This window comes from Palaemon carinicauda, chromosome 2, assembly GCF_036898095.1.
Source record: "Palaemon carinicauda isolate YSFRI2023 chromosome 2, ASM3689809v2, whole genome shotgun sequence".
NCBI lineage: Eukaryota > Metazoa > Arthropoda > Malacostraca > Decapoda > Palaemonidae > Palaemon > Palaemon carinicauda.
Window position 1 is genome coordinate 137,865,396 of NC_090726.1, and position 14,047 is coordinate 137,879,442.

At 34.5% G+C, this 14,047-nt stretch overlaps 1 protein-coding gene and 1 long non-coding RNA gene across 7 annotated transcripts in view; one reads left to right on the forward strand and one right to left on the reverse strand.

Moving 5' to 3' along the window:
- LOC137627303 (uncharacterized) overlaps nt 1–7,675 on the forward strand; it is a 44,608-nt gene extending 36,933 nt beyond the window's left edge. For all 3 annotated transcript variants that reach the window (XM_068358388.1, XM_068358396.1, XM_068358402.1), the window contains exons 4-5: nt 5,140–6,144; nt 6,566–7,675. In XM_068358388.1, the coding sequence (XP_068214489.1) occupies nt 5,140–6,144; nt 6,566–7,308 (1,748 nt within the window). In that variant the 3' untranslated portion in view covers nt 7,309–7,675. The remainder of the gene's footprint in view (nt 1–5,139; nt 6,145–6,565) is intronic.
- The window catches only part of LOC137627326 (uncharacterized), a 700,057-nt gene that overhangs the window by 325,082 nt on the left and 360,928 nt on the right, over nt 1–14,047 (reverse strand). Inside the window, exon 5 of one of the 4 annotated variants that reach the window (XR_011041146.1) lies at nt 734–2,130. The exons of 2 other annotated variants lie outside the window; for them this stretch is intronic. This is a non-coding gene — a long non-coding RNA (uncharacterized lncRNA). Of the gene's footprint in view, nt 1–733; nt 2,131–14,047 lie in introns of those variants that run through there. One more of the 4 variants, XR_011041144.1, reaches the window with a different exon arrangement.

Sequence of the window (14,047 nt, forward strand, 5' to 3'; positions counted from 1 at the left end):
TATAATGATGATAATCATAATTTGATATATCTATGAAGCTTCAAGTTATTCAGTTATTCATTCAATTTCCAATGACTTCGTTTTTGATCCGGTGAATAAGTGTTGCGCATTTCGAAAAATTATTATTTATCAATAATCATAACACGCAAAACAACAGGTTTGCCATCCTACAGGCTTTAAATATAAAACAATTACTGATGTTTAGTGTTAGTGTTTTAATCCAATAAATCTACAGTTCTATCCTGCCCAGCAAAATCACAGTTCCGAGTAAAACAATATTAGCAAAACACTGTAGTAACTTCTCAATCAAACCAAAGTTAACCAAATATATCTCACAAAAGTAGCAGTTGAAGATGCGCAAAGCAAATCCGTAGAGTGTAAATAAATTATCTCTGCTATTTATGATTGATTTATATATTTTTTCCTCACAAATATTAATGCAATCCAAAAAAGTAGTATCTACCATTCGATAATCAAACAGAATATCATAAATGAAAATGTCATGATTTTTTTTTACGATATTGCTAGGAGAAAAATTCTCACAAGAACAAAATGAAAAACAAAAACGATTAAAAAAAGGACTCCCTATACAGTATGTCCAATATAAAAATATACTACTACTAACAATAATATTAATAATGATATGATTATTAATAATAATATCCATAAAAATAATCCACAGAGAGAGAGAGAGAGAGAGAGAGAGAGAGAGAGAGAGAGAGAGAGAGAGAGAGAGAGAGAGAGAGAGAGAGAGAGAGAGAGAGAAGCTCTAACACGGCACTTATCCAAAACTCCTTTTCATAGTAATTTTTAAATAAAAAGAAGTATTCTAACTACATTCCAATTACATTACAAAGCCATCTTCCAAAGGATGTGTCACTTAACACTAAAATTACCTTTCTAATGCCAAACACATATGCTATGTGTTTTTTAAATGTTACCACCAAGATTTACATTATTTAACTCTAGAGACATTACATCCGACTCAAATGGCTTTTTTTCCATTCTTGTTCTGAAAAGAAGTTTGAAAAATTCTAAAGATATTAGTCTGAATAATGGTCCAATCCATGTATACAGATTTATTTTACATTCATAAAGAATCTGGTATTTTACCATAGTTACTTGCGATATATTGAATAAAAAATAAAAAACAAACACGTCATATACGTTAAAAAACGTTATAATAACCAAAGACACTTAGAATAACAGATGACTGCTGAAATACCAGTTCCCTCAACTACCGTGTTTACCTCTATCATCTTTGCCGTATGGTAATTCAACGTCATCGAGAAACAACAGCTTTTAAATCATAGCGAAGAAAATATACGCAATTTATAAATTCAATCCGAATCCATTGATAGGATTTCAAGTGTTCAAAAAAATTTATTGGTGAAGAAATTTGTTGAATGATGCCACTTAAACAGATAAGCAAATAAAGAAAAATTACATTTATTGTTGTTGTAAAAGAAAGATCATAAATAAGGCTGCTATAAATAATGAACAGATATTTCTTAGTATAATACTAATAGAGCAATGCAAACTACTTGAATATAAATGTTATTATATTAAGGTTTTTCTACACTTTATGTCGTGACAAAATTAATATGCTAAATCCACTAAAAAATACTTGGATTGTTATGCTAACGATATAAAACTGAGAATCTAAAAATAGAATTCAAAACAATAAGAGAATATCAACACCACCAACAGAAAAGTCACATCCAAATTTGCTCTACCACAAAACGATTACTTCCTGAACTTTACAAATATTCATATGTCAAGAAACAGCCTCTCCACTTCTCCCTCGCCCTTCATCTCTTCGTCTGGAGCGTTCCCACAATACATCAAGCTGTTCCCATAAGCCACGCGCCAGGCACCCGCCATTTAGCCCAGGGGTTACGTAATTTGTGGGAAGAACACAGGGAGAAGGAAGCCGCCATCGCGCACGTCATGTAGTTCCGCAAATGGCCACCTTATCACCTTCTCTTCCGCACTACGCGTGTTGTGGTGGAGCGGATTGAGGGCGGAAGTCAGAGATTTGTTTCAAAGGCGCGTGAGCTGTGGAAAAACGGAAGTGTGGACAATACACGGACACGTGCTGCGAAAACGGAAAGAACGTGTACCCAACACCTGAAATGAGAAGATTGAAAAGGTATTGTTGGTGAAACCTTGGGTTCCTTCTGTAAGATAAATCATTCTTGTGAAGAAATGTGAAGCATTTCCAAGTGTGTTTGATCTACCATTCAATCGGAACTTTAATAATGGCTCCTTTATGATCGAATACAAGTCTCACATTTGTTGCCAGTTACAACCGGCTACATGTTCGACTGGGGCTTTCGAGGCCATTCAGTGCCAAGGTGCAACAGAAGGAAAACCCAGCAGGTCACAAATGCAACATGAAGTAGAAGTAAAAAAGGTTGGACATAAGGATGAAACGAAATGAAAGTAAAATGGTTACATGTGAATAACAATGGTGTGGAAGAATATATTCCCCTAGCAAACACATTGAAAGGTATCATCACAAATATATTGTGGGATATATATATATATATATATATATATATATATATATATATATATATATGTATATATATATATATATATATATATATATACATATATATATATATATATATATATATATATATATATATATATATATATATACATATATATATATATATATATATATATATATATATATGAGACTCACGAGAGTTAACGTTTGTTGAGGATAAAATATGTATCAAGCAACGAAAAGACAAAATTTGAACCTATTTGGTACTTGCATTTTCATATTACTGATATCGTCAGACCATACTAAATACTAGCTCTAATAGTTTCAATATTTCCGTAGCCTGATATATACTGTACATATATAAACATATAAATGTGTATATATATATATATATATATATATATATATATATATATATATATATGTATGTATATATATGTGTGTGTGTTTGTATGGATGTATATATTCTGCATATAGATATATTAAATATACTTGAATTAGTACAGCTATGCAAAGTAAAGCAAGGGCGTACCCTAATTCAGTTGTGAAAGCAGAAATGTTTACAATACAAATAAGATAAAATTCGAAGATCACCAAGTCTAAGAAAGTTTCATTACATTTTCACAAAATATGGAATTACAACCGTAGGCTACAGTAAGGTCAAAGGGTTCTAATTTTAAACTTTTAGTCGAGGTGAAAGCTCTGATTTTACCGCAACAATTATACTCTTAATTTAATTTCAATTCGCCTCAATATATAAGCAACATAAGCTCAAAAGGTAAGCAAAAACAGCCACTGTATTGCATTATTATTTCAAGAAGCACATTTGGGAGAAGAGCAAAATCGAATCAATTTAAACGGAAAACTTATCTCACCGGAAAAAAAAAATATTGGCCCATTCTAACTCAACATTTTTCCCATAAAAAAAAAAAATAATAATAATAACTCTGCCAACTAAAACTTTTGCTTGTCGGTTTTCGATCTCAATGTACGAGAGGGAAATGTGATTTCACGCAAAATTAAATACTGAAGTATAAAGTGACATTCTCAGCCAACTGATGCGTGCAGTTTTGCAGTGAATACATCAGCAATGTGACTCAACCAGAAACATAAAAATTTATACACACAAACAAACACAAACACACACACACACACACTCACACACACACACACACATATATATATATATATATATATATATATATATATATGTATATATATATATATATATATATATATATGTATATATATATGTATATATATACATATATATATATATATATATATATATATATATATATATATATATTAATATAACCTCGACTAATAATTACTGCCAAAGGCGATAAAAGTATAATAACTGTATATCACCTGCGTAGCTAAGCTATAACAACCATAGATTCTTATATACATTTACAAAATCTATTTAGATACGAAATCCTACTCTGTCTAAATATGATTTTTACGAATACCTATTAATATTCTATAAGGTGATAATCCTTCTATACAAGGAATTTTTTTTTAACAAATTACATCACCCTTCAGTTATATTTGAGTTTTTCTTGTTATCATCCACAAAATCATTGTTTCTCGTATGAATTGTTTACATTTGAATATACTGTATAATTAATTCTACTTTCCATACAAAATCAACTTTTCACTAAAATTCTGCATAAAGGTGAAAATTGTAATGTTTTTGTTAAAAAACGGGAAGGTAGAACGTATTTGAAAAAAAAAAATGAATAAACTATACAGCTTTCATACATTTGTATGATTTAACATCAGTCCGTGAGTAATTTATGTACTAGAACAGGCAAAGTGTTATTTCGAGTTCATTGCAGAAAAATAAACGTGAAAAATTGAGATCTTGATTAGGATACTTTAAAGCCAACACCCTTCAAAGCTAGAAACAACTGAATTAAACGCTGAAATTGTATAGTCATAAATAGCTTGTAAGCTTCACGCTTACGCTTCCCCTTTCCCGAGACCTTTTCTATATGATTCAATCGAGAGAGAGAAATCTATTACACCATAACATTACTATAAGCGGATCAACCCCTCTTTCCGGGAAATAGCTCAAATTCTGTAGGCGATCTAGTTTGTGTCGTTTACGAATTCTTTTTGAAGTCCGCAGCCCCATGCGGCCGGAAACCACATATTTACACGCCCAGCCGACCGTGGTTTTTCCCTTTCAAACTGAAGAGCGTCTCTGACCTCTACGACGTTAAACAATCGTGACACGTTGTTATTAAGACCGGTCCTTTACGTTCAAGTTCTTTATTCACAGTTGTAGGTAGTTTTTCATTTCATTAATACTGATCGAAATGTTTAAAATGGATTTATTAATTAAGGGGTATTTATTTGTAATAGTAATGCTGACTGATTACCAAACAGCTGTAATAGTATCTTATTTGTTGACGGATTAGTATCCTAAATTCAATTAATAAAAATATAAAGTGAAACAGGCACACACATTTTACTCTCTTTATTAGAATTATAAGGAAACGCATGCGATTAAAATTTCTTAGGGAAGACATATTTAAACTCCACATTAGTCATCAAATCGTCAGTTCATAAATTATAACAAATATTATTTATCGTTTTGCCTTTCTTTTCCCCAGGGTCGGTTGTATTTGAAGTGGTGCGTGAAGTAACCCCAGGTGAAAGGCTTTTAGCCTTCTTCCTTCCGGATATATCCGGGGACGACACGCTTCTCTTGCCTGCGCTGACGCTTCTCAGGTCTTCTCTGTACCGACGTACCATGGACTCTATAATGGCTGAAGCACCCCTTGATCTCTCACGTTCCCTTCTAACCTCACCACCTTCCCCTCCTCCAGCGGAGCGTCTCACTTCTATCACTGGAGGGACTTTAAAGAGAAAACCCGAAGATCACTCACCAATCAGATCTCCATCACCAGTCCCCTTATCACCGATACCCAACCACTCTTCCCCAACGAGTACCAGTATACCCCACTTTCCCTCGTTTTCTTCCCCTTTCTTCCAACTGAGGCGGCCGTCAGCCAGGCTGGGTCTTCAGGATCTAGAATCAAGCAGAATGCCTCCAATGTCCCTTAGCATGACCCCGCCTACATCGTCGGGATTATCCAGCAGTTTTACGGAAAGTAGGAATTCCACCACTAATGACCTTTCGACAACGAGCGCCCACAATGAAACTCCGATCTCTCTCGGACCTCCGAAAAGGCGTGAAAGGACAATGCTGCCCTGCAGCGAGTGCGGGAAAGCATTTGATCGTCCGTCTCTCCTGAAGCGACATATCAGAACGCACACGGGGGAGAAACCTCACGTCTGCGATGTTTGTGGCAAGGGCTTCTCTACGAGCTCTTCCTTAAATACCCACAGGAGGATTCACAGTGGGGAGAAACCTCATCAGTGTGGCGTGTGTGGAAAGAGGTTCACAGCTTCTTCTAATCTCTATTACCATAAGATGACCCATGTTAAGGAAAAGCCCCATAAATGCTCCCTCTGCACCAGGTCATTTCCCACTCCCGGTGACCTCAGGTCACACATGTTTGTCCATAACGGACAATGGCCTCACAAATGCTCAGTCTGTGGAAAAGGGTTCTCTAAACTTACAAACCTAAGAAATCACGCGCTTCTTCATGCTGGTAAGAATCATATTTATCTTTTGTTTAATTACAATACAGATGCATCGTACATAACTTATTCACAATTTTTTTACTGCTACGTTATCATTGAACATAATCTAACATTTCAATCATAAAATAACACCATTTCACACATAAGAATATTTTAAAAGGATAAAGGTAAGTTTTCCTTTTGAAACACCCGGTTATAAGAACGTATTCGATAACTTCAAAAAAATACATCATATAATTTCCGTCTGACATTTGTCTTTTTCAAAATATAAGTAGGGTTACGAACCATTTTATAGAAAAAATTCAATGTTAAACCTTTAAAGATTTTGATCAATGCATTCTTTTGTAGAATAATATTCTCTAAAAACTTATAGAGGTACATCTTCAGCTGTATCAAAACTTGGAAATAAAATAATTTCTTTCATCACAGATATGAAACGAACAGAACGCCATCTGACATCGATTCCGCCAAGCTTAACATCCCCGCCCTCTACAAGTAGCTCGGATACTGCTCTAACCCCACCTGCTGGATACGCACCTTCAGCATATCCATCTTTCACGCCATCTACCTCTCGAGATTCGCCTTCTTCCGATGACCCTCCTTCACCCTCTACATCTCAGCTGTCACACAGCCCTCCTGCTTCACCTTCAGGTTCCATTGTGCTGAGCTCCTCCTCAAGTCCCAACAGTCCAGTTCAACCTGAGAAAATGAACGAGGGGGAACACAAAGAACCGAAGATTTCGTCAGAGAACAGCGAGAGTGACCCTTCCTGCGACTTAAAGACAGAATCCGTCAGCGTCATACAAAATGACAAAGCCCTTCCTAAAAGAGACGTCGGGGGAGAGTCTGAAGGGCTGACCAGCTCCTCAAATGGAAATTTCCAAGCAGACAGCTCTCCGAAAACCATCATATCTTCATCTCCCACCGCACTAGCCCCCAAGAAGACGCCTACCCCAAAACTCTCCTTTTCCCTCGACAGCCTCCTGGGCACAAGATGCCGAGAGGAGAAAATCATCTCAAGAGAAGTGGAAACTGTTTCGAAGGATGAAAAAGAAATGGGGGAAGTAACAGGAGTGAAGACAACATCGAGGACCCCTGATGGGGGTAGCGGTCAGGTTCATAGTACAACGGGTGATAATACTGAGGCTAATATACAAGGGGTAGAAAGGTAGCGATGGGATGTAGATATATTGTAAAAAGATTGTTATTTTTATTATTATTTAAATGTTTTTTTTTATAGATATCTCTATTAGCTTTACTGTTTACTTTTCAAGCTTTAACTTAGACTAGAAATGTTTTATAGATGTCTTGTTTAGATTGGGGGCAACGTTTCTGAAGCGCGATGCTGTAATTAATTGTCATCATAACTACATTTGAGCCAAAAAAACAAACAGAACGAATTAGCTAAAGTTAACAGATAACTCTAGTTTTATTCAACATTCAGTTACTTTCGGTGGCATGATTACAAGCCACAATGAAAGATGATATCATCACACGCATACTAAATATTTACATACAGTACATACGTACACACACACACACACATTGTATATATATACAAAGTATATATATATATATATATATATATATATATATATATATACATACATACATATATATATATATATATATATACATATATACTGTATATGTATATATATGTATGTATATATATATATATATATATATATATATATATATATATATATATATATATATATATATATATATATTTGACATTATGTCTACCTACAATACCAATATAAATAATACAGTGCTTATGTTTAAACAACAGTTCTGGAAATGTAATGGAAAATTGTAGGTAAATAACGTTTATATTGCTTAAATTCTTTGTATAGTAGATTCATCATTTGACTATTCTAACACGACGAGATATAACTTGAATAAACTAAGTCATCAGTTTTCAATATTAAATAAGATTATTGTTATAACATATCATTTAACTCGGATAAATGTATAATTTATCTGTTCTCTGTATTTTCATATGCAGGCGTGGCTGGACGTGCAATACAGTAGTTGTAGAATGTATTTATTTTTCATGGACAAATGAAATAAACTGCCTTAGAATGAGAGATTTTGTATTTTCTTCCCCCATAAGGAATTAAGAGAAATATTACTATATATCATTCAGGGTCCCGAAAATCGGATTAAACTTTCAAATATCAAATACGTTCCAATTTTGTACTGGTAGCCAGTATGTTTGGTGTATAACTCGAGGTCATAAGAAGAACAACACAGTTATGTAATGCAGTAAACGGTAAATTTCTGTATTATTAAAGAAGGGAAAAACTCACACATTTAATAAAAAAAAACTCACATTTATCAAAAATCAAATCTGAAAACTGTTCAATAAAAAAAATTGACTGCAAATCGTATACTGTACTTTTACTGACTAACAAATTGCTAAGTTATATTTACCTTATGGCAAACAAGGGTTTAAAAACTAAATAGGGAGAATAAAAAACATAAACAACCACCAAGTTTATTATTTGTATCAGAAGTACAAAATACCAAGTACTTCCAAGTTGATGGTCGATATAAAATCTAAGGAAACTAGACGATTGTAATAGACAACCAACCCACGCACCCATCCAAATATGACTGCTTCCGAGTATATACAGCCAGACACCGCACTACACGTAGTATTAAAGTGCTTTATTTCCATTAAAATCATAAGAAATAAGTTAGCTGAAATCTTTCATGCGGTGTACTGCACTTGTTTTACACACGCTCATACACTGTAATACCATTGTTTTTTTTTATCTCTCGTTCTCTCCCACACTAATAATATAAAAAGCTGCTTAAGATTCCCATTGCATGTTTCATTTTTTGAATTTTTGTGACATTCTTGCTCTCAATATATTTAATATAAGCTCGTTATCTGTTGAATAAACCTCACTTGCGTTCACCTCGCCTCTCTGTTAGCACCTAACACCGAATTTGCTACGGTGATAAATATAAGGGAACATTTCACTGCAAACAATAATAATCTTGATATACTACTTCCCGTGACACTTATGAAAACAATAACACCATATTCCTATTTCTACTGTCAATGAACATAAGTGAATCAGTTCTAATATTTTACCGATTTCAGCAAGATATCTGATCACTCACATGGAGAGAAAAAAAATTCAGTGTTATAACGTCGTTGCTTGATAAATCTGCACTGTTTGGTACCCGAAGTATATGTATTTTGTAGGAGTAAGATTAAGCAGACTGGTGCAATCATAGCTATGTAACCACCAACCCCTCCCCATTCTTATGCTAAATTATTCCTGTTATTTCTTATAAAACGGTTTTTACATTATGGGTTACTCAAGCCTTGTATTTCATTATTGATATCATGATTTCTCTACCATAAAGCGTTAATATATCCCATCGACGCAGTTTCTATAATTCTCAAATTCGATGTCATTAAGACCCTTACAATCTATATTCAACACGTCAAATTACCTTACAAAAAATACAAGTAACAATATGAAAAGCAACAATACCTTTAGATATCCATTAAATATTTTCATCCAAGGCATTATTTTTCATGTCCAAAAGCGGCTCTGTTATCAAATTCTCTGCCTAGGTCAATCTCATCTTGTGGTTCTAATGATACAATAGAATTTATTTAGTGTAATTGATAGCACATTTCTAAATTCATATAGAAAAATTATAAAATCCCACGATAGAAACTTATCAAAAACAATAAAAGTTAGCTAACAAACTGCGTAATATCTACTTGCATAAAAGCAAATGGAAATGTTTAAAAGTTGACCACAATACAAACGAACATCCAAAACATTCAACGAAAGCATCTGACTTGCAAATTCTTATCAAGATATTTTGAAAGCAATGATCCCATAACCTAAACACTATTCTAAAGAGGGAAGACTAAATGCAGTATCAATAATCTTTTGTAATTTATCTTCTAGGAAAATATCCGTTGGCAATCTAATGTTACACAGAATCTTATGCAGGAATAATAGAATAGTATGATTATTCTCTCTCTCTCTCTCTCTCTCTCTCTCTCTCTCTCTCTCTCTCTCTCTCTCTCTCTCTCTCTCTCTCTCTCTCTCTTGCTTTTCTGGCCATTAAAAGAACTACATTATCGCGAATGTTTTATGAGAAAAAAATCCGTATAAGCCTTCACATTTAAAACACAACATTGCTGAACAAGAAATACCTAAATTAAGACAAAAATAAACCATAACGTATAAGCGAAACCTAAAAGCCGACAAGCTGTACGAAAACCTCTACATAAATCAAAATATAGTATTTGCATCAGATGTTCAACCGTATCCTTTTTTTTCTGTCATATCCTTTGATTAGTTTTTTAAAAATACATGATAACAACAATAACTACATCACATACCTCATTAATTATTGTCTTTTCCATTATCTAAAATTCATACAATGGGTCTATACAGCCAAATTTCCACGCAACAATGTCCAATTGTGAAAAAAATAGAGAGAACCTAAGGAACAAGAACGGCCATTCGGAAGAGTGTATACCTTCACCACCACCACTTTTGTCACCAAGAATACTGATGATCCCAAGATAGGCAATTGAATTATGCACATTTTAGCAATAGTTTCATACAAATCAGATAAAAATTACCCACTATAGGGCAAAAAATAAAAAGTTTTTGAACTTTTCGTGACCTTGGCCTTTTCTTTGAACCTAATCACTTCCAAAATATAATCAAATTGTCGTTGGATCATGGCCAATCATACAACCAAATTTTATGAGATTCGAGGTTGGCAAAGGAAATAAACATGAGCGTTCAGAGATTTCTGACCTCCGTCATAATTTAATGGGGTCGTCCATGACCTAAGATCTATCCGTGGTCGAAATTTCTTCAAAACCCGTTGAGTAGTTTTGACGTGATCCTGTTCTCTAAAATTGTGAAAAAATGCAAATTTGGATCTAGAATCCGGATCCGGATCATCTTCAAAATTTAATGGGGTTGTCCATGACCTAAGATCTATCTGTGGTGAAAATTTCGTAAAAATCCGTTGAGTAGTTTTGACGTAATCCTGTCCACAGACACACAACAAATAAATAAATTAATTAATAAATAAATAAACCGACTTGAAAACATAACCTCCTTGGCCGAGATAAAAAAAACAAGATAAATCTATAAAGTAACCAAGTGATAAAGCAATAAAGTAACGTTCGCAGGAGCCGAGGCTCGATCAAGGTCTCACATTTACCATCTAAATATATCCCAAACACTTTTTATAATCTATACAGCAAACATGACAACCATCCCTAAATATGCCATAAACTAAGCCTATGCAGATCACATCACACAAGTAACGATGCATCCTACAAATTCCATAAGATTTTTCTAAATAAAAACCGAAAGAGAGGTCAAAAGAATAAATGATTACGAAAATAATTGGAAAATAAAAACTAACAGAAACAAATTCCAACTCTTATCAGTATCAAAAAACAAACCAGCACCAACAACCGTCCGTTATGAATGGGTTACTGACGTCAATTGCCGTCATATAAAAGGCACGAGGTTGGCCACCTTCCCCTTTGAGACTGAAAATCATAAATTTCGCATCATTTTCGAGCCACTCTCTCTAAATTAAAAAAGTTGTATAGTTAAAAAACAAATCAGTCAAAATGTATGTACAGTTGGACACAGGAGTCTCTGACACAGCTCACTCCGAAGAAGTGCACCCTGTCACAGCCTTACTTAGCGACAGGCAACCAAACAGATAGTGTAGGATGGCAGAAGTAGTAGGTGAGGCTAAACACAGGAACTCACCGCACAGCAAGGGTGTGGCTGGGTGTACTGTATTTCTTCAGAGTGGGGTGTACCAAGAATTCGTTTCCAACTGTGCATCAATAATACGGGTAAGATATTGAACCAAGAGACAATAGAATTAAAAGGAATCTCGTACTAGGCAATGAGTCATCATGGCAGATCAACAGTCTGGGGATGATGACTTTTTGTAACCTAAGTAGAGCGAGATAATATTGGAGGTAGAGGTGGTGAGTAAGATCCTTGTTGATACAGAACTCATGGAAGACGATAAAGCAAAGTATCTTACAGCGATTTTCTGAATCATAATTATCACTATCAAGGAAAAGGACACCGCCTCTTGGAGCCAAGGAGAATGGTGTTCTAATAATGATCGATAAAAGATCTGTTTTTGTGGAATTAATAGGTTCATCACTATAGATATTGGAGCTCTACAAAAGGACATTAAATTTCTAACTTGCTGGAGAGAGAGAGAGAGAGAGAGAGAGAGAGAGAGAGAGAGAGAGAGAGAGAGAGAGAGAGAGAGAGAGAGATATTATGAACGGTTTTATCCTGGTAGCTACATAGATAAATAAAATGCAATACAGCATGAATGTATATTGAACTCCATTAATATACAGTACATACAGAAACGCTAACGCACATAAACACCCAATAAGCTATATCATACCTTCTTTAAGTACAATAAAATAAGTTCCGACCTCCAACGATCGGACTATGGTAAAATCTGTTGTCATTTATTTAAGGGTGAGAGGTGAGATAAAGGCAACTCTAAAGGTAAAGATCACCTCCGGTAAATTACTTAGTTACTAAAAGAAAAAATGCACAGGTGAACATAATTAGGTGTAAGAGTATGTATGTATGTCTTCTATCGATCTACATGTTCCAGCATTTACTTGGGTAAGGAAAAAAAGCTTTGGCTAGGATCCTCAGCCCGAAGTGACTTGCTGAATAACAAGAACGCCAAATTCTTACCGTACAACCACCTTCAACAGAAAGGCAAATTGTGTACGGCGGAACTGTACCAAACCAAAATAAAGTGAATTATAATAAAAAACTGTTAGCATTTCTTTTAACGTTCTTTACTGCTTTTGGGTATGTCGATTTCTCATTATCCTATTTCACCTTGTACCAGTTCGAACGGCTTTTGTACTTTTTATTATAATAGTTCTCTCTCTCTCTCTCTCTCTCTCTCCTCTCTCTCTCTCTCTCTCTCTCTCTCTCTCTCTCTGTCTCTCTCACACACACACACATTCTTTTCTACTTTTGTGTAAGTCGACTTCTCATTATCCAATTTCCTGTTGTACCGGTTCGAACGGCTGATGTAACTTTCATTATAAATCTCTCTCTCTCTCTCTCTCTCTCTCTCTCTCTCTCTCTCTCTCTCTCCGGCCGTGTTGAGGGTGGCTATTATGTCCTTGTCAAGGTTCCCCGGCAGGATATTGTTGCTGAACGCCACCGGCGTCCTTAGATTTATTGCAGGAGCAAGATTTCAAGGTGATGTGTAAACATTTCCCTTTGTTTTGAAAAGCATAATATATCAGTCTTTCTGGGACGTAGAACGGAAATTATTCTCATACAAAGACCGTTAACATAACTCTCCTTCTCAAAGATCAACTTTTCAAAAAGTCTTCTCTGTACTACTGACATTTAGAGAATAGTAAATTACTGATAATAACTTTTAAATTTCTGATTTTGTATGATAACGGTACTGTAGTTGATACAACAAAACTCTCTCCTCTCTCTCTCTCTCTCTCTCTCTCTCTCTCTCTCTCTCTCTCTCTCTCTCTCTCTCTCTCTGACCTTGAAACGAAGAGTACGACGATGCAAGTAAAATCACAGACAGCAATACAACGTACAGTACTTTGTTCAGCCATTAATCTTATGGTTGTTTGATAAATTAATATAGGGAAGAACACCTCAAGATTAATCCCATAAAACAGGTAATAAATAAATAAAGGATAAGACAGTGCGAGAAATTTATCAAGCTAACTGTGTTACTTTATAATATTTAAAGAATAATAATAATAATAATAATAATAATAATAATAATAATAATAATAATTATAATAATAATAATATACACAGTTCCCCTGCATTTCCAGTACTGAGCATTATT